The sequence below is a fragment of the Gymnoscopelus microlampas genome (assembly GCF_963454915.1).
Source record: "Gymnoscopelus microlampas genome assembly, chromosome: 15".
Taxonomy (NCBI): Eukaryota; Metazoa; Chordata; class Actinopteri; order Myctophiformes; family Myctophidae; genus Gymnoscopelus; species Gymnoscopelus microlampas.
Window position 1 is genome coordinate 41,801,468 of NC_139952.1, and position 21,131 is coordinate 41,822,598.

The following is a 21,131-nucleotide window of genomic DNA, read 5'->3' on the forward strand; positions in this document are numbered from 1 at the left end:
TCCCTCTCTCTCTTCTTTCTTTCTTTTATTATATACCCATTTTATTATATACCTATTTTTTTTTGTCGTATACCCATTTTTTGGAGGGTGTTATATACCCGTATTCACGGGTGGGCGACGACTGACCGCCTCATCGCGGGTCTACGAGCCCGAATTTTGCGATGCCTCATCTGTGAGGGGGTCGGAGGAGGAGTAGGAGTTGGAGCGCCGGGATCTTGCGTTGGGTTCGATCCCCCCGGGGGGGCTGCCTTCCTTCCGTGCCTGCCTGCACGGGTAGTAAGGAGGGTACACAGGGCTTTACATGGCTCCATCAGCCCGGATGAGGAGCATCATCAGCGGCTGCTGCAGCAGCAGCAGCAGCGGTGGTGGTGGCGGCTGGGGTGGCTGCGGCTGGTGGGAGGAGAAGATGCTGCTGCTCCTCTTGCTCCTGATGCTCCCGGCAGCGCCGGTCGCACCCCTGGGGGGCAAGGTGTGCAACGACCGCACCAGGCACGGCCAGGACAACAGCTGGTTCTCCCGGGACGGGGAGAAGCTGCCCATCATGGTGCTGATGCCCATGAACGAGTCGGCGCGTCTGAGCGGCATCAGCCAGGGCATCGAGCCCGCCGTGCAGCTGGCCATCGAGCACATACGGGAGACCGGGAGGTACTCGTTCTCCCTCGTCACCAAGATCTACGACACCGAGGTAAAACGTCCACGATGAGTTCAACGCCATAGACCAGTGGTTTTCAACCAGTGGGACCGGGGACCACCAGTGGTCCTTGAGGGGGTTCCAGGGGGTCCCCAGCCAAATTAATAGTTAGCAACCAAATTGACCCTTATGTGTCTGTAACTCTGAGAGTGTACAAATGGAACCAAATGGACCCTAAAGGGTCCATTTGGTTCCATTTGTACACTCTCAGAGTTAAATGAACGCTGATGGTGGTGATACAGTGTAGATTGGGACCCCCAAGACATCTAAATGGTTGAGTCCCTGGCATATCTTTTCAAATGGGGGTCCGTGGGCTAATATTTGTCAATTTGGGGGTCCTTGACGCGAAAAAGGTTGAAAACCACTGCCAAAGACAGTTCAGCACCATAGACAGTTCAGCACCATGGACAGTTCAGCACCATCTATGGTGCTGAATTGTCTATATACAGTTCAGCACCATAGACAGTTCAGCGCCATAGACAGTTCAGCACCATAGACAGTTCAGCGCCATAGACAGTTTAGCACCACGGACAGTTCAGCACCATGGACAGTTCAGCACCATGGACAGTTCAGCACCATAGACAGTTCAGCACCATAGACAGTTCAGCACTATAGCCAGTTCAGCGCCATAGACAGTTCAGCACCATAGACAGTTCAGCACCATGGACAGTTCAGCACCATGGACAGTTCAGCACCATGGACAGTTCAGCACCATAGACAGTTCAGCGCCATAGACAGTTCAGCGCCATAGACAGTTCAGCGCCATAGACAGTTCAGCACCATGGACAGTTCAGCACCATAGACAGTTCAGCACCACGGACAGTTCAGCACCATAGACAGTTCAGCACCATGGACAGTTCAGCACCACGGACAGTTCAGCACCATAGACAGTTCAGCACCATAGACGTGGTACAACAACATAAACCAAATGGACCCGTATTGATCCGTTAGAATTGTTGCAGTGTGTGGGTATTTCGAATAGTTAAGAGGTGTGTGTGTGTGTGTGCGTGCGTGCGTGCGTGCGTGCGTGTGTTTGCGTGCGTTGGCGTGCGCACACTGCTTGCTCCGCAGCGCGTACAGGCCAGGTTGGCTGTGCTCTGCATGTGTGTGTGCACACAGTGAGCAGAGCGTGTCCATGTGGAATTCGTGCACGGCCATTCGTTCTATCATGTTCATACAACCGACCAGGTTTAAGGGCCTTTCTTGTTCATTGCGCCATGACAATCAAGTGCCTCTTATTTATTTGATTATAGGTCATTTATTGACCGTTATATAGTGTGTGTGTGTGTGTGTGTGTGTGTGTGTGTGTGTGTGTGTGTGTGTGTGTGTGTGTGTGTGTGTGTGTGCCTGTGCCTTAGTGTTGTAGCTTGTGGCTTAGTTGTCACTTGTCATTGCCATCATTTGTTGCATTATTATTATTATTATTAGCCGGTGGTTAACCACCGTGGACAGACAGCGGGCTGGTTTGTTATATTAAGCCTGATTTATGCTCAATAGGCTCAGTGGTGGAAGAAGAACTAACATGTTGTAGCCTACTTAAGTAAAAGTATCAACACTACAATGCAGAAATACTCTGTTAGCCTATACAAGTACAAGTCTGGTATTCAGAATTGACTTGAGTAAAAGCACAAAAGTATTGGCATCAAAATTTACCAAAAGTACTCTTTATGCAGAAATGCATTTCGTGTTTTCAAATAGCCGAAGTCTATAGAGGGCTGAAGTTGTTAATGCATGTTTTGTAATAGTATTTTCAATCTACAAAGTAACTAAGTTATCCAATAATTGTAGTGTAGTAAAAGTACTATATGTGCCTCTGAGATGTAGTGGAGTAGAAGTAAAAGTATTGAAAATTGGAAATACTCCAGTAGAGTAAATATACCTCAACATTGTACTTAAGTACAGTACTTGAGTACATGTACTTAGTTATTTTACACCACTGATGTTAAGCCTGATTTATGCTCAGTAGGCTAAATAGCAGATCTACAAGCTCGCAACGCGTCACGAATGTGATGCGTAGTGAGCTTGTAGATCTGCTGTTGTTACAGCAGCATGCAACACCAGCGTGCAACTAAGTAGGCTATAAATTAGGGTTTACAGACGCCTGAGGAGCGTTAGATATTAGATATTAGAATACTCCCGACGTCTAGCCCATGTGTCATGACTCACACCCAGTGGTGGAAACAGTAGGCTACTCACATGTTGTACTTAAGTAAAAGTATCAATACCACAATAAGAAATACTCTGTTACAAGTTAAAGTCCGGAATTAAAAAGTCACTTGAGTAAAAGTACAAAAGTATTGGCATAAAAATGTACTTAAAGTACCAAAAGTAGAAAGTACCCATTATGCAAAATTTCACAGGTTTCAAATATATACAGATATTTTGAAATTAGCAGATCTACAAGCTCACGACGCATCACATCGCGACGCATTGTGAGCTTGTAGATCGGCTATTTTCAAATAGCCAAAGTTTAAATGGGGCTGAAGTTGTCAATGTCTGTGTTGTAATAATACTCCAAATCTACAAAGTAACTAGTAACTAAAGTTGTCAATTAATTGTAGTGGAGTAAAAGTACAATACTTGATTCTGAAATGCAGTGGAGTAGAAGTAAAAGGATAGAAAATTGGACATACTCAAGTCAAGTAAAAAATACCTCAAAATTGTACTTAAGCACAGTATTTGAGTACATGTACTTAGCTACTTTCCACCACTGCAACCACCATTGGGCCACAATTAAAAAACGGACACATGCTCCTATATTTCAGTGCCACGCACATGATCAACAACATCTTGCACTTTAATTGATGGCCACTCCGCTGTTCCATGTATAAATGTCACACGCCTCATTAGCGTGTATAATTATGTGTATCTGTGTATAAGACTGTGGCTCCACCATCCAGAGAGTGCATTTATGTGTTGTAGGCCTATAGGCAGGCTGTGCATTAGGATACTACAGGATAGGTGGGCACTAGGGCAGTGGTTCCCAAACTTTTTCGTGCCAAGGACCCCCAAAATGATATGTATTTGGCCGTGGACCCCCATGTCTAAATATTTTCTTCCAGGGACCCCCAGAAGCAAATATTTTACCCACAAATGTCAATTCAAAACATATAATATTCAAAGAATTGCGCACATATTCACTTTTTTTTTCAAAAATAGCAGATATACAAGCTCATATGAGCTTGTTGATCTGCTATTTTTGAATAGCCAAAGCATAAAAGGTTAAAATTATTATATAACACATGTTGCTGGGGACCCCCTGGTACCCCCCCAAGGACCCCTGGACCCCTTGATGTAAAATTGGTTATTTTGTCCAAAATGTTAAGTAATGTAAAGTACATGATATGAACATGCACGGTACATCATTATCAGACTTAAATTCATCCTTCAACTTTGGTTTATGCCCCAAAATGACTGGATATACAGGTTTTGTAGCAATTGTAGAAATATTAGACCTTTTGCTGTCAAATGTTTAAGCATGTTCTAATCAATCATGCACATTACTTTCCTTAAAACGCATTTTCCAATATTTTATTCTTAAAGCAAATTGGACAAAATAGCCAATTTTACATCGTGGTGCCCAGATGCCCCTATAGTGCCCACCTAGTCCTGTTACCGTGCACTCACCTTCCATCCACAGAGCTGGGAATGCGGGTTCAGTCACGATCTGCTGTGTTTTGTAAAAAAAAAAAAAGGAAACCGCTCCTGAAGATGGCGGTAATTTGATGTGTGATTTTTCTTTCTGTTTTTTTTTTTCCATTTTTTTCCCTGGCTGCCTGCACACTTGAAAGGAGGCGGATTTGACAGCACTCAGCCTTGAAAAATGAATTCACTCCCGTGGACACAGCCAGGGCCCCTAATGATAATAGATTGAGAAGTGTGTTACACAAGGAATTCCACAGGGCTGTTGTTGCCGGTTGTATTATTGCCACATTGTAAAAGTGCCATTTTTCATCCATCTCATCTGCTTATAATACATTGATTATTTGGCATTATTCAGATACAAAGGTTTAGCAACTGGCCTTTTTTTGTGAATGATGCACTTTGGTGCCACATACTGCTCAAAAAGAAAGGTGGTATAGCACGTATAGCTGGTTGAAGGTTAATAGATAACTTGGCACGATTGCATGATTTATGTGTTAAACAGCCTACACAGGCTACTACAGTATAGGACTTTGTCTTGGGTCTTATCTCTTTGATGCTTGGGCTCATTTAATATACAGTATTATCATTTTTGAGCTATGCAGATTGGTCCCTGCAAACGTTGAGCTTCGCTCCAGTCCTCCGTGGCACAAGATTATAATACCTGCAGCTCATACTGTCTCTGTCGGGGTGGGAAAACCTCATAAGTCCAAAACTGTTACTACTTTTCCGGGATTCAAATTCAAAAGTATAGCAAAAGCAGCAGATCTTTCGAGCTTGTAGATCTGCTACTTTGAATGCTTTTGTGTGACAACTGTAGTGTGATCAAGTAGTGCGTTAATTTACATATGGCCCGACGGAAACAATATAGTAATTTCAGAGATAACTTGTCACAATTGCATGATGACTGTGTTAAATAGCCTACAGTGCATTCTTCTGCCTACACATACGTCATATGAGCGAATAGGGGAAAGGCCCGACAAAAACCTGGATGTGTCTTTCAAAGAATATGATTATTGGCAGAATCGCAGAAAGTGTAGAATATTTTGCGGTCCCATTTTACATTTTTCACAAGATCGGTGATTGTGCAATGACTTGCACCCGTACCCGTATGTGTGTCTCAAAGAATACACTAAGGCCCAGTGGTGAGTTCTACCGGTATATATACTCAAACCGACATTATGAAAAAAATAGTATACTATACCCTTTGTAACCACAATAATTCATTCAGTGCCCGCATGCGTATATGTGCGCGTGCCGTGCGCAAGGGAATAATTATGGTATACCGTCTGAAAAAAACCTAGAGACTACAGCGCTGCTGTATAGGACCTTTGTCTGTGGTCTTCTCTTTGATGCTGGGCTCATTTAATCCATTAAGACCGGGAACGCATTTCTGTCACTTTTAGATTTCTTTGGCTATTCAAAAATAGCAGATCTACAAGCTCATAGCGTGGCACCGAGTGCCACGCTATGAGCTTGTAGATATGCTATTTTTTATTTTTTAATTGTGGATTTTTTTGGGAAATCTTTGAATATATATATATTTTTTACATTTTAACTCAAATCTTTGCTTCTGGGGATTCTATAAATGTCTTCTAAATCCTCACGTTTTTTTGAAAAACTTATGTTTTTATATCAGTGGTTCTCAAACCTTTTCATGTCAAGGACCCCCAAAATGATATGCATTTGGCCGCCGACCCCCATCTCAAAATATGTTGTTCCAGGGACCCCCCCTGAAGCAAAGATTTGAGTTACAAATGCTCCCTTTAAAAATGTATATATATATTCAAATATTTGCACAAATCTTCGTGATTTTTCAAATAATAGCAGATCTACAAGCTCATAGCGCGGCACTCGGTGCCGCGCTATGAGCTTGTATATCTGCTATTTTTGAATAGCCAAAGTATAAAATAATGGTCAAAGTGGTTACACAGATCCCAGTTCCCGGTTTGAATGGGTTATTATACAGTATTATCATTTGAGCATGCAGATTGGTCCCCACAACGTGCACAAGAAGATTATACCTGCAGCCCATATGCTTTAGATGTCACTCCCATCAGTAAACCCCCCCCAGAATAGCGTCTGTGTGCCCAGGTGTGTCTACATGAAAGCACATGCAGGCTAAATCTCTGTTGACAAGAGGTATACAGTAAGCCCTAGGCATGCACTCAGAACCACGGGATTAATACGCCGTTATACCAGCGTTATGGGTGTTTTTTTTCCCCTCCTCCTCCTCCCTATCCTCTTCCTCCTCTTTCACGGGGAGAGAGAGAGAAAGATGAGCCGTAAGCAAGAGGTCAGTAGGCCATACGGTTCCACATCCACTCGGCCGTGGCAGTGGTGTAAAGTAACTAAGTACATTTACTCACGTACTGTGAAGTACAATTTTGAGGTACTTTTACTTTACTGGAGGATTTCCAATTTGCAATAATTTGACTTCTACTCCATTACAATATTGTACTTTTACTCCACAAAAAAATATTTGAAAGATTTAGTTACTTTGTGGATTTTGATTATTATTACAAAACATGCATTAACCACTTCATGCCTGTATACATTTCAGCCATTTGGAAATAGTCGATATACAAGCAGACAATGCGATGCATTTTGAGCTTGTAGATCCGCTATTTTCAAAAGCTTTTTATTTTGAAAACTTGGGACCTTCTGCATTTGTGTACCTACTACTTTTGGCACTTTAAGTACATTTTTACACCAATACTTTTGTACTTTTACTCAAGTCAATTTTTAATCCCGGACTTTGACTTGTAGAAGAGTACTTCTACATTGCAGTATTGATACTTTTACTTGAGTAAAAAAAATGTGAGTACCTTTTCCACCACTGCTGCCGGGTATGATGAGCGATACAGCAATGGATGGAATGATGGCTGGCTCCCTGCAGCACGCTGGCAATCAATGAATGGAACCTCATAAGTGGTGTCATCTGATGACTCTGTGGTCAAATGCTAAATGGCGCTACAGCTTGGCACTGCTCACCCTTTCTTCACAGTTACCCAAATATATATATAGATATAGATATAGATATAGCTGCTGTCGGGGAAGAAAACTCATATCTCCACGTTAGAACTTTTTGTGTTTTTTTTTGTAAATTATCGCCTTTCTTGATCATACTACAGGCAGTAGTTCTCAAACTGTTTCATGTCAAGGACACCCAAATTGACACTTATTAGCCCGCGGACCCCCATTTGAAAAGATATGCCAGGGACCCCCATAAGAGAAGATTTTTACAGCTTTAGCAGTGATTCTCAACCATTTTAATTTCAAAGGACACACAGTTTGACATGCATTAGGGCTATGGACCGCCATTTAATGGCATTTCTATCTCTGGGACCCCAATTTATATTGTAAAATCAATGTTAATGTAATTCTGAGAGTGTACAAATGGAACCAAATGGACCCGTTAGGGTCCATTTGGTTCCATTTGTACACTCTCAGAGTTACAGACCCATAAGGGTCCATTGGTTCCTAACTATCCATCATTTAACTGGGGACCCCCTGGAACTCCCTCAAGGATCCCTGGGGGTCCCCAGACCCCACTTTGAGAACCAATGCTACAGCATCACACAAAAGCATCAATCAGTAGCAGATCCACAAGCTCGACGCGTTTTGAGCTTGTAGATCTGCTACTTTTTGCTGTTTTTAAATTTGAATCCTGAGAAGTAACAGCTTTGGACATACGGGGTTTCCATCCCGACAGAGTCGATAATATTTTATGGCAGTTTAAAAATGAATCCCGGGCGATCTGGCAATGTTTTAGGAAAGTGGTTCTCTTCATGATGTCAAAGACTGCATTATAGGCCACAGAGCCCCATAACTCTGAGAGTGTCCACCGGTTCCATTTGTACACTTGTACTGTGTGTGTGTGTGTGTGTGTGTGTGTGTGTGTGTGTGTGTGTGTGTGTGTGTGTGTGTGTGTGTGTGTGTGTGTGTGTGTGTGTGTGTGTGTGTGTGTGTGTGTGTGTGTGTGTGTGTGTGTGTGTGTGTGTGTGTGTGTGCGTGCGTGCGCGGGCTCCTTTCATAGTGTTGATGATGGTCTGACCGAAAAAAACATCCAGTCTCTATGTCACTTTTTGCAGTTTGTAATTAAAGTGTTCTTTATTTTTTTGCATCCAAAGAGCCTCAACGTGCGTCTGTCAGTGTGTGTGAGCCTTTTCTGTTGTTTATGGACTAATGCTGGCCTCTCTCGCCTGTCTTTAGCATTAGTAAGCCTTGAGTTCTCATCTCATTATCTCCCTTCATAGTGATATGAAATGTCACCACTGCTATAGTGCAGGTGTGGCCTGCATCTTGCTGTTATAATAAACAAACAAAAAAAGCTTTGCGCTTCTGTTTAACCACTTAAACCCCACATGGTTGAGTTCCTCAGGGCTCTGTGCTAGTATCTTTTCTGTTTTCTGTTATTGTGGGGAAAGGGCCGCGTTGTTTAAGCTTGTCGATCTGCTGTTTTTAGCTAAAGCTACAGTATACCCCACAATACGGAGGGGGTTTACAGTAAGTGGTTAATGCTGGCCTCTCCCACCTTGTCTTTAGCATTAGTAAGCCCCTGAGTTCTTATCTTATTATCTCCTTTCATAGTGAAATGAAATGTCACCACTGCTATAGTGCAGATGTGGCCTGCATCTTGGTGTTATAAAAAAGAAAAGAAAAAGGAGCTGTGTGCTGCTGTTTAACCCATTAAGACCGGGAACACATCTGTGTCATTTTAAGATTTCTTTGGCTATTCAAAAATAGCATTGAAAAATCTTTTTGCAAATCTTTGAATACATATATATTTTAAAAGCGAACATTTGTAACTCAAATCTTTGCGTCTGGGGATTCTGCAAATGTCTTCTAAATCCAGTTTTTTGAAAAACCATATGTTGTAATCAATGGTTCTCAAACTTTTTTCATTTCAAGGACCCCCAAAGTTATATGTATTTGGCCACGGACCCCCATCTCAAAATAAGTTGTTCCAGGGACCCCCAGAAGCAAAGGTTTGAGTTAAAACAATTTGCTATGTATATTCAAAGATTTTCACAAACTTTCAAGACCGGGAACGCATCTGTCATTTTAGATTTGATCAACTTTAACCATGATCTTATACATTGGCTGTTCAAATATAGCAGATCTGCAAGCTCGTAGCACGGCACTCGGTGCCGCGCTACGAGCTTGTAGATCTGCTAATTTTGAATAGCCAAAGAAATCTTAAAATGACACAGATGCGTTCCCGGGTTTTAACGGGTTAAGGCAACGGGGTAGCACGGAAAACGACCCGAGGCCAGATGACTGTACAACACTGCATGTGAGAGCAGCTGTGTGCTTTATTTACGGAGAATAATAACATAAACCGACATGACATACTTGAGAGGAACGAAGGGAAAGGGGGGGGGGGGGCTGGGGGGTTGCATGTTGTGTGAATCATTTCTCACCTTGTGGGTTCATATCATGTTATTGTTGTTTGATCGTCTCATACGGGCTGGCTGGCTTACAAGCACACACATATATACTGCTCCCCTGAGACCTACTACAGGTACGGTAGAAGGAACCTTTTTTTTTGCCTCAAACACATAATTATTGTGCCGATGACGAGGTAAAGTTGCCGGAGCCATTTGTGTGTGTGTGTGTGTGTGTGTGTGTGTGTGTGTGTGTGTGTGTGTGTGTGTGTGTGTGTGTGTGTGTGTGTGTGTGTGTGTGTGTGTGTGTGTGTGTGTGTGTGTGTGTGTGTGTGTGTGTGTGTGTGTGTGTGTGTGTGTGCGCGTGCGTGGGAGTGAAAATGCTGAGTGATACTGTTGACTTGGAGGTGTTTACATCACGAGGTGTGCATTGCACCTTTTGTTGCCACGTAATGTTTTCTGTTTTCTCTCACCCTCACATGCGTGCTGGTGTCTGCAACAAAGATGCACATACCGAGGGGCACAAACACACACACACACACACACACACACACACACGCACACGCACACGCACACACACAAATGACTACACTGTCATCCCTCGTTCCACGTGCTTCATGTGTCGCAAAACAATACTGTGTACAGCATGCGTCAGTGCATTCGTTACAGCTGTGTGTGTGTGTGTGTGTGTGTGTGTGTGTGTGTGTGTGTGTGTGTGTGTGTGTGTGTGTGTGTGTGTGTGTGTGTGTGTGTGTGTGTGTGTGTGTGTGTGTGTGTGTGTGTGTGTGTGTGTGTGTGTGTGTGTTGTACTGGGGACTTAGCCCGGCAGATGTAAGTAATCAGTCCCACAGCAGAGGCTCTTTATCCCTTTATCCCCTCTGTGGGTAGGCCTAGTAGCAGCCTCTCTCTCTCTGCATCCCTCTGTGGGTAGGCCTAGTAGCAGCCTCTCTCTCTCTGTATTCCTCTGTGGGTAGGCCTAGTAGCAGCCTGTCTCTGTATTCCTCTGTGGGTAGGCCTAGCAGCAGCCTGTCTCTGTATTCCTCTGTGGGTAGGCCTAGTAGCAGCCTGTCTCTGTATTCCTCTGTGGGTAGGCCTAGTAGCAGCCTGTCTCTCTCTGCATCCCTCTGTGGGTAGGCCTAGTCTGCCGGCCTGGGGAGAGCCCCGAACTGAGCTCATGCTTCCTTCAATGCATGAGGAGGGCTGTAGCGGTAGCGGTTGGACGTAGCGCGTGGAAGGAACACGTTATTCCAACCTGTTCCTTTCCCCTCCATCAGGCGCCCCGGCTGACCAGGGGGAGGCAGTATAGAGACCAGCATTACTGCATGTGTTTTTATGAGGGTACCTACCCCTATGGAACACGGGGAGAACATGCAAATTCCACACACAGAGTAGGCCCTTTCACTAACCCCACCTTAGGGTATGAATGGGCACCGATGACGAGGAGGAGAGAACACGCCCCCAGCGCCCACAGCGTCCCCCGGCGGGAATCGAACCCGGGACCCTCTAGCTTTGAGCCGCTATACCGACTGTGCCACCGTGCCCCCTTCTTGTTTTTATTCTTAGCTGCGGAAAAAAGCTGTGGACTGATGCTGCGGCTGGGGAGCCTTACTTCAGCTCTGCAGGCTTACAGGAACAATGATCAATTGGCCTAGTGGTGGACTAGAGTACTCCACCCCAGTACAAAGTACAGATACTCCTTGTCAAATATTACCTGACTTGAAAGTTGCTCTGTCACATTGGTACCTGTAGGCTTACAGAGGAACAGTGACTGGGGAGCCATGCAGCAGCTCTGTAGGCAATTTAGTGTTTACACTATTTAAATGAATACGTTACAGATGCATGCATGAGTCCATTGATTAATGCATGGCACCTACCACAGCCTTATGGGATTGATTGATTGATTGATTGATTGATTGATTGATTGATTGATTGATTGACTGACGGATTGACTATGCAGTCAGGAAGGAGAGAGAGGGCTGCGTTCTAGTAGTGAAACAGTACTGGTTGAAGAAGTATGTCTCGACATGCTGTGAGCTTGTTGATGGGCCATTGTCGATTAGCCAAAGTATAAAATAGGGCTTAAGTGGTTAATCTCTGTTATTAATCTAAATCTGTGAAGTAACTAGTAACTATAAAGCTGTCAATGAATTGGAATAAAACGCCTCTAAGATGTAGTGGAGTAGAAGTATAAACTACCTCAAAATTATAGTAGAGTACTTGAGTAAATGTACTTAATAGTTACTGACCACCACTGCTCAAGAAGGAGAAAGCGGGTGCCTCTCTCTCTCTCTCTCTCTCTCTCTCTCTCTCTCTCTCTCTCTCTCTCTCTCTCTCTCTCTCTCTCTCTCTCTCTGCCATGCTAGAGGCTTGAGCCGCATTCTAGCCGTGAAACAGAAGTGCCATGTCACAGATGGAGGGAGGGGGAGGTGTGTCTGTGTGTCTGTGCGTGTGCGTGCGTGCATGGCGGCGGGGGTTGGAGAAGTGGTAGGGGGCAAGGCGAAGGCTGCAGAATCTAAATCCCTTCATTAATCTCCCCGGAGGAGAGGAGCGGAGGGTGATTTTTATCTTTTTCCAACCTTCTTGGCTTCTTGTCTGTGATCTAACACCTTGGGTGTCACTCTGTGGAAGGAAAGGGCCCAGAATGTTTGGCAGTGAAGCGGGGCCGAGCAGAGAGGGAAGGGAAGGGGGGAGAGCAGAGAGGGAAGGGGGGAGAGCAGAGAGGGAAGGGAAGGGGGGGAGAGCAGAGAGGGAAGGGGGGAGAGCAGAGAGGGAAGGGGGGAGAGCAGAGAGGGAAGGGGGGAGAGCAGAGAGGGAAGGGGGGAGAGCAGAGAGGGAAGAGGGGAGAGCAGAGAGGGACGGAGGGGAGAGCGACGTCGTCATTGCTTCTGGCTCTGTCCCTGTTAGATCTTCTTGCTTCTAGGAATTCTTTGCCCGTCAGGCAGGCAGGCAGTGGGGGTCCCAGCCTCGTGTTTAGAAAAGCAATGGACTTATACAGTACGTCAGTGGTTTCCCAAAACGATGTGCCGAGGTGCACCCGTGTGCCGTGAGACGAGCCCGGGTGCTCCTTGGGATTTTGTAACAACCGAACATTATTAGATTAGATTTGAGCTAAAAAGCATTATTTTACATTTTGGCTATTCAAAAATAGCCGATATACAAGCTCGTAGTGCGGCACCAAGTGCCGCACTACGAGCTTGTAGATCTGCTATTTTTGGAAAAAAATAAAAATATGTGCAAATCTTTGAATATATGTATTATTTTAAAGCGAACATTTTTAACTCCAATCTTTGCTTCTGGGGGGTTCCTGGAACAAAATATTTTGAGATGGGGGTCCGTGGCCAAATACATATCATTTTGGGGGGTCCTTGACAATTATGAAAAAGTTTGAGAACCACTGACATAGCATCTTACGTAGAACCGGCTTCAGGTCTTAATGGTTTAAACAAACTGAACATTGTTGGAATAAAATCTAAAACGGAGCCACAACAAATTGCACCAAAGTTACTTTTAAGTACATGTGCATCCCTGGCTATCGTGTTTCCTGTATTTCTAGCTCTCTCTCTCTCTGGGAGATTGTGAGCGGATGCATTTGTTTTTTTCTCTCGGAAAAAAAATCAATGCCGCCGCAAAAAAAAAAAAGACACTCAGAGATATCTGCAGATGCAAGAATCTCGCCCGCATGCACAGAGTGCAAAAAGATATGCATGATACGGGTATTTATAGTGCGAGGCTGTCCATCCGAGTGATACGCCGCCAGGCCTCCGGAGACCCCTGTCAGCGTGACCCGTGTTCCCAGTCATACAGCTGCTGCACACAGATAACCGTTCCGCCGCCGCCGCCGCAGCCGGTTCCTTCCCCTGCCGTTCCTCCTCGGAGGGATGAGATGCAGAAGTGTCACGTTGGTTCGTGCATCATGCATCTGGCGGCTCGCCGAATGCCCTGTTACAGTACATGTTTGTAAAACATACTTGAATAAAAGTACCAATACTGCTTTGTAGAAATACTCTGTTACATGTGAAAAAAAAACGGAATTCAAAATTTATTTGAGTAAACGTAAGTGTTATGAAAATAGCCGACGCGTTGTGAGCTTGTAGATCTGCTATTTTCAAACATTTCAGTGCTTTTACTTTTGCTACTTTAAGTACATTTTGATACCAATACTTTTGCACATTTACTCTAGTAAATGTTTAATTCCGGACTTTTACCTGTAACGGAGTACTTCTGCATTGCAGTATTGATACTTTTACTTAAGTAAAACATTTGAGTACTTTTGACTGCTACTTTATATGGCAGGATCTGACTGTCTGTATGCAATATTATTGTCCATATCTGACATGTATTTGTCACTACCAATTGTCCACCGTAATCTGAAGACTCACCTCTTCAGACTCCACCTTAGCCCGTTAACACTTGACCTATGGCCTCGACGACCGTGCAGTCTTATGCAAAGGTTAACATGTAATTTAACACGTTATTTAGACAGATGTGCCAGGTGCCAGGTTCATTTGTTGACCTACATCGACATTTGTGGTCGATGTACTGTAGACATATTTACAGAGAGAAAAGGGGCGGAGGATGACACTCCCATGGGAGTTATTTGACTCTCTGGGGGAAAGACGGTAGAGAGGATCCAGCACCATTTTTTTCCTTCCCGATCCGATTCCGACACCTGCAACTTGAGTATCGGTCGATACTGAGTACCGATCCCATACCAATGTGTCTACGAAAATCTAGGAATAAATAACAATCCCATTATTAATGTTAAAGTGGAACTACAAGTTATTATATACTTTTATAAGTATATAACAAAATTATAATGTATATAGTACAGTAAATCAGAGTAATAAAACATGGTACACACATTACATGGTATCTGAATGGCATAGAATGGTATACTCACCGATACCAATACCAGTATTTCAGACAGTATTGGCAGCCTGGCATTGGTCAACTCTAATTATAATTTGAGGGACAGCCATGTTTTTAGGTCCGTTTTAAAAGTGGATGGGGAATCGAGACTTTTAATTGGCCGTTGATAGGGCATTCCACAGTTTGGTGGTGGCACATTAACGGTGACTTACTTCTTCAGGGTCAGCCAACGTTGGCTGCATCCCTACTGTATATATATATATTTATATATTCCCACTACCAAAGTGCTGAGTGTGGCTGGATGGATGCACTGACCCGGCACACACAGCGAGGATCAATGCTCAGCAAACCCCTCTGCGCGGCGGCTTGAGCAGCGGATCTCCCTGGGGAGAGAGCCGGCTGAAAAGGGCAGAGAGAGGGCAAGGGGAGAGGCACACAGCGAAGAAAAAAACAGCCCATCTACAAGCGCACGACGCGTCGCAATGGCGACGCGTTGTGCGCTTGTAGATCGTCTGTTTTCGCCTCTACTCGTCGTATAGGACGAAGTGACAGAGGGCTTAAGTGGTGTGAATCCCCATCGGATCGTCATGTGACCGCTCCCTTTTTTTTCATGCCGTGGAAAATATCATTTAACCCTTTAAGACCTGAGCACCCGATTCTACTACATGTCTTCTAAACCCTAACAGTTTTCTGTAAAACCTATGTTGTTATATGTCAGTGGCGCTCAAACGTTTTCATGTCAAGGACCCCCAATAGTACATGTATATGTATTTAGCCGCGGACCCCCACCCCATCTCAAAATATTTAGTTCCTGGGACCCCCCAGAAGCAAAGATTAGAGTTAAAATGTTGTTGCTTTAAGTGAATATAGATTTCCAAAATTGTAAAAATAGCAGATCTACAAGCTTGCATCTGCTATTTTTTGAATAGCCAAAGTATAAAATAATGCTTTTTATAGCTAAAATCTGAAATGACACAGATGCGTTCCCGGTCTTAATGAGTTAACACGTCCCCCCCACCCCATGGAGAGGATATCACGCTCATATTTCATTATACTATAATACCTCTACCTTGACAACTCCCTGTCTCTTGACCTTGGTTCGCCCCCCGAACACGCACGGCGACACCATTTGTCACCATTTAGCAAAGTTCAGCGCTAATTGCTGACCTTTCATCCGTGGCAGCCCAGGCCCCCCGGTCCCCCATCACGGCCCTCAGAGCAGCGGCATGCAGGCCCAGGCAGCACGCAGGCAGGCAGGCAGCCGGCTAACACAGGGGTTTTCAACCCTTTTCATATCAAGGTCCGTTATTTATTTGGCATTTGAGCCACGTTTGGCCCACCGTTTGATGAGATTTAGCCTCTCAGACCCAAAACTTTGAATATTTTTTGTTATCGTTGCATACGATTTTGTCCACAATTCCATGCTGTGTTGATGTTGGTACCAAGAGGAGAGATAACAGGCAAACGTTGATCAAAAATGACAATTCCAGGGACCACCTGTGGTGGTCCCTGGAATTGTCAGTGATTCTCACCACTGGTTGAGAATCACTGGCCTAACACAAGTTGCAGTGATGAGGAGGGACGATCCTATTTGCCTGCTGGAGCTGAGCCCTGTTATTGAACAAACACTCTAAAGCAGGGACAACTCATTTAACATTTTTCACAAAAACAACTTTTTGTTTTAGCAAAATAATATCACTTACCGTATCTTTTAATTGGATTTTTATATTTATTTATTCAAACACAGCATCTCCTGGTCGTCGCACATGATGGCACTCAACACTTCTTTCCAAAAAGGTCCTTTGTGTAAAAAAACCAACACATAGCGAACATACTGTTACACAAAAGGCGCCTTTCCTTTGCGACACATTCATCATCATCATCATGAAGTCCCTGCCTGCTGCAGCGCAAACAACACAACACACAGGTGTAATTTCTTCCCATTTCCTCACACACGCACACACACACACACACACACACACACACACACACACACACACACACACACACACACACACACACACAGGTCGACATAAAGCTACAGTGAGAGGGTTTGTTAGCAGCTCGTCTCCTGTGGCTTTACCTGAGGTCAAACCAGTGTGGCCAGTCGGGCAATTAGGACTTTTTTTTTTGTTCCGCTCTGGCAGCCCTCTGGCCCTTATAGTGGCTTCAAAGCAAAGCCACCCAGGTCCCAACATTGCAGTGGTGCGAAGTAACTAAGTACGTGACCGTGTACTCAAATACTGTACTTAAGTACAATTTTGACATTTTTACTTGAGTATTTCCAAGTACCTTTTCCACCACTGCTAAATTGTCCCTGTCTCACGGATGGAGACCATTAAAAACCACATGAGTCCCCAGCATTCCTATTCTGGGTCATAATAGGCATCATTTGGCCAAAAATAAGCAAACATTTTGGCAAGGATAGTTGATCTACGGGCTCAATAGAGCGGCTATTTTGTGTATTGAGAGGAACAAAGGAGGGTATAGTATAGACCCATACGGGACTGTATCTGTCCAGTGTTTCATAACTGCCGTATACTGCCATGACAACTGAATTTCCCCCCACCGGAGACAAAAAGGTCTATTTTTCATACAAAGCCACATTCTCCGTGTGAAATCCCTCTTGACGAACAGCGCTCCCAAAAGCCAAAATAGACTTGACACCTTCACCTACTCCTTTTTCAATCACCCGGTTATGTGTCTCGACTCTTGACAAAAAATCTTTGATGAGTGTGTTCATCGTTTGCGCGCTAACAACGCAGCACTTCATCTGTATGGTGAATTAACAGCATCGGTATGCTAGCTAGCCTGCTAAAAGTGGAGCGTGACAAAAAACAAATGAGCCACCTGGCTGGCTCCACGGCATGGAGGAGCACCTCCTGTCTGTCTGCTCAGGAGGAGCACCTCCTGTCTGTCTGCTCAGACTACATTTGCTTAATTTTCTGCACTTGCCAGAGGAAAGGTGTTTAATATGATGGAGCACCATGGGATAGAGACGGTGGTGCTTGAAATATATGTCGATATACGTCAAAATACTCAATTTATTTCAAACTAGACCATACCCGGTGAAGGGCGCCCTTCACCATACCCGGTGAAGGGCGCGCGTCCCCTCGTATATATATAAAAATTTGCTATATAAAAGAGCAAAATAGGCTTGCTATTTTCTGTTGCCCTGCAGCAGGCTTGAGTATATTTTTGATGGCATTTTACACCACTAACAACATTAATCAGAGAATCACACGTCTTTGTCACAACTCGTGTTTTGTCTTTTTTAACCAACACAGTACAAAGTACTGGACACACAGATGACACACAGGTCATAGATGACTCAGGTCATAAACCTGGAAATACAGGAAAATAAACATTGTATTACCATATATTCATAGCATATATGATTCACAATTAAACAGCAGGTAATGTAGCACAGTCTATCACAGTAGAACCGAAATAGCAGAAAATGACTACAATACCCATGAGGCATTCTGAACCATGAGCCAACAACGCGTCGCCCCAGCTACCATTAAGTTACAGTGTCCAAGTTACAATACACAAAATACACCAAAATAATACTTTTCAATGGACTACTTGGGTAGCACTGATAATATTAACCACAGTAAGGTTCATAAAGTGTGTTGATGAAACGTTTACATTGTTGATTAAGTCACGATGACGACGTTAGCATTAGCGTTAGCCGCATGCTAGCGCCAAACGTCCGTTAGCTTAGCATCACGCTAACGGCTCATAGTAACTTGGTTTGGCTAATAAACATTAATCCCAACTAACGCCAACACAGTAATGGATGTAAACATACACAGACATGCTTTGGACATTATTATCAGGTTGCATGTTGGTGGTATGGGGTTCGTTTGGTTTGGCCTCGTTTTCATAGACCTCGTTGCTTGTTTCTCTCGCGAAACCTGTGGCCATGTTTCCCATTGAACCCGGAAAAAAAACCTACGTCCGCTGCCACTACTGCTCCCGGTTTGGCTACAATGGGAAACATGGCCACAGGCTGACTAAATAAGCGATTTAAACGGGTAGTTTCGCTGGCGACCTAAAATATTATGCAGCCGACCAAACCTTAAACATCCGTGCGGTTTAGAATCTACCATTAGTTTTGGGATACGATGTATACAAAAGGGTAAACAGCGGAGCCTTGGCGGACGTTCGCCCGATCCTGGAAGAGAACGACATAGAACCGTTCTTTATGGAGCTAATGTGCATCATGTGTGGGGAAACAAATCTGGAGTGTTTACTTTCCACAGCAGAGAGTGGGCGGGGTCTATGGTGTAGAGTCGGTGTTGCCATGTCCGCCGATTGTAAGCGCTTTAGGGCCAATGTTGGTGTTATAGGGTTCGTTTGGTTTGGCCTCGTTTTCATAGACCTCGCTGCTTGTTTCTCTCGCGAAACCTGGCACACAACGACGCATGCGCAGTTTGATCAAGAGTCCACCCTACCACCAACCACCACCACCACCACCAACCACCACCGTGAGCTTACTAGAATTATAATAGGATGTTGTCTAGATGTTTTGTGTGGGCCATTTTCAATGCATTTTCCACCCTAATTGGATCAATAGAGCTAACGTAGTATACTTTTAAAGTTTGAATTTATTGGTATCACTTTTTAATGTTAAATGTTATATATATATATCATTAAAATCCCGGTTGAGAAGCACGTTGTTTGGTTCCCTGGGAGGCGAGTGAGGCGAATGCACACTTGTGCTTTGAGTGCTGCTGGCAAAGATGGAAAATAATCAGAGAGAGATAGAGAGAGAGAGAGAGAGAGGGAGGTAGGAGAGGTGAACCGGGACATAATGTAGAATTTATCGATCTGTGTGTGTGTGTGTGTGTGTGTGTGTGTGTGTGTGTGTGTGTGTGTGTGTGCGTGTGTGCGTGTGTGCGTGTGTGCGTGTGTGCGTGCGTGCGTGCGTGCGTGCGTGTGTGCTCATGCTTCTCCGACTTTGGAACCAGCCGATGGCCCCATAGATATATCACTTCAGCACATACACACTTATATACGGGTGCATGCCTCCTCCTCCTCCTCCTCCCCGCTGAAATTAAACACAATAGGATGCCATTGTTATGTTCCACTGCCTCATTATCACACAGCTCTCCCGCTATGCGCCCGCCTGTCAACCTTTTATGCCCCGGTGAAGAAGACGTTCCTCGCTGCTTTGCCTGCACTGCCTGCATGCAGGAATGGAATTAGGGCTTGGTTATGGGTTATTGAGCTAAATGATACTCACTGAAGGCTGGAGCTCATGCACTCAACATGTGATCAATGCTCTGTACAGCGTGGTTCCATCTGCATTACTGTACTGTATACACACAGAAAAATAAAGGTGCCCATTGGAACCAAAACTGGTTCTTCAGAGTGATGCCATTGAAGAACCATTTTTTGGTTCCAGAAAGAACCTTTCCAGACCATTTATTTGAATGGTTCTTATAAAGAACCCAAACCCCTTAAACCGTATATTCTTCATCAACCGGTTGAAATGTGTTCACAACGCGCTCACAACGCGCCGCGGTGCGACGCGTTGTGAGCTTGTAGATCTGCTATTTTAGATGAACGTCTGCCTATTAAGATACATGGTTGTAGTAGTGTTCAAAGGTTCCTCAAAGAACTTTGACAAAAAAAAAAGGTTCTCTAGAACTAGATGAGGAACCATTCACTGGATCAAATGGTTCTTTAGTAGTTGATGGTTCTTTGTGGAACTATATAGCCTTTTAAAGAACCATTTAAGAACCATATGTTTTTCTGTGTGTGTAGGTGGAGGTCACAAACAACCAGGTGTAGAGGGGAAGCCAGCCCAATAGAAATATATCGTTGTTGTTGTCGGGCAGAAACCTCTTACAGTATCTCCATAGTTTTAACTTTTTTAGTCAATTGAAAATACTTTACTTACTGCAAGCGTCTAAGAAAAGCATCAAAAGTAGCAGATCTCCAAGCTCGAAACGCGGCGCGAAGCGACGCGTTTCGAGCTTGTAGATCTGCTACTTTTGATGCTTTTCAATTTGAATCCTGAAAAGTGAGAGTTTTGCACACATGATATAAGATATACTGTACTTTTGTATTTGGCATATGGTGTCGATCTCTTCTCGTTATCTAGGTTCAGATTGAAGGCATCGTTATGAATCGTTGAAGATGCTGAACGTGTACTGCATGTTAAAAAAAAAGATATGTGAATATTTCGATTATTTGATCACTATTATTTTCTTACGGAGATTAACTGAGGGTATGATGATAATGTTGGAACAAGGGACACAGAGAGAGGATAATAATTCATTTGTATTTGTGCTGAGGGGGTGAAGGGATGGTGTAATGAAATCTTTTAATTATGACGTACATGAAAATGTATGGGGGGAAAAAAATATATTTCTAGGTGGGGGGTCCGTGACCAAATTCATATTAATTTGAAAGGGTCATTGACACATGAAAAAGAACCACTGCCTATATGACATTGAATAATATCCCATTACTCTCAATTAAAAAAGATCTGATTCCGTTCAGTTTAGCATCCCGTCGCTTTGGAA

The 21,131-nt window shown here is 44.0% G+C and overlaps 1 protein-coding gene across 1 annotated transcript in view; it reads left to right on the plus strand.

Annotated features, from left to right (window-relative positions):
* Nucleotides 1–319: 319 nt before the first annotated feature.
* Nucleotides 320–21,131, plus strand: part of gabbr2 (gamma-aminobutyric acid (GABA) B receptor, 2) — a gene marked incomplete at both ends in the record, with an annotated part of 378,941 nt that continues 358,129 nt past the window's right edge. Inside the window, one exon of the mRNA XM_084080499.1 lies at nucleotides 320–685. Within this exon, the coding sequence (XP_083936625.1) occupies nucleotides 320–685 (366 nt within the window). The remainder of the gene's footprint in view (nucleotides 686–21,131) is intronic.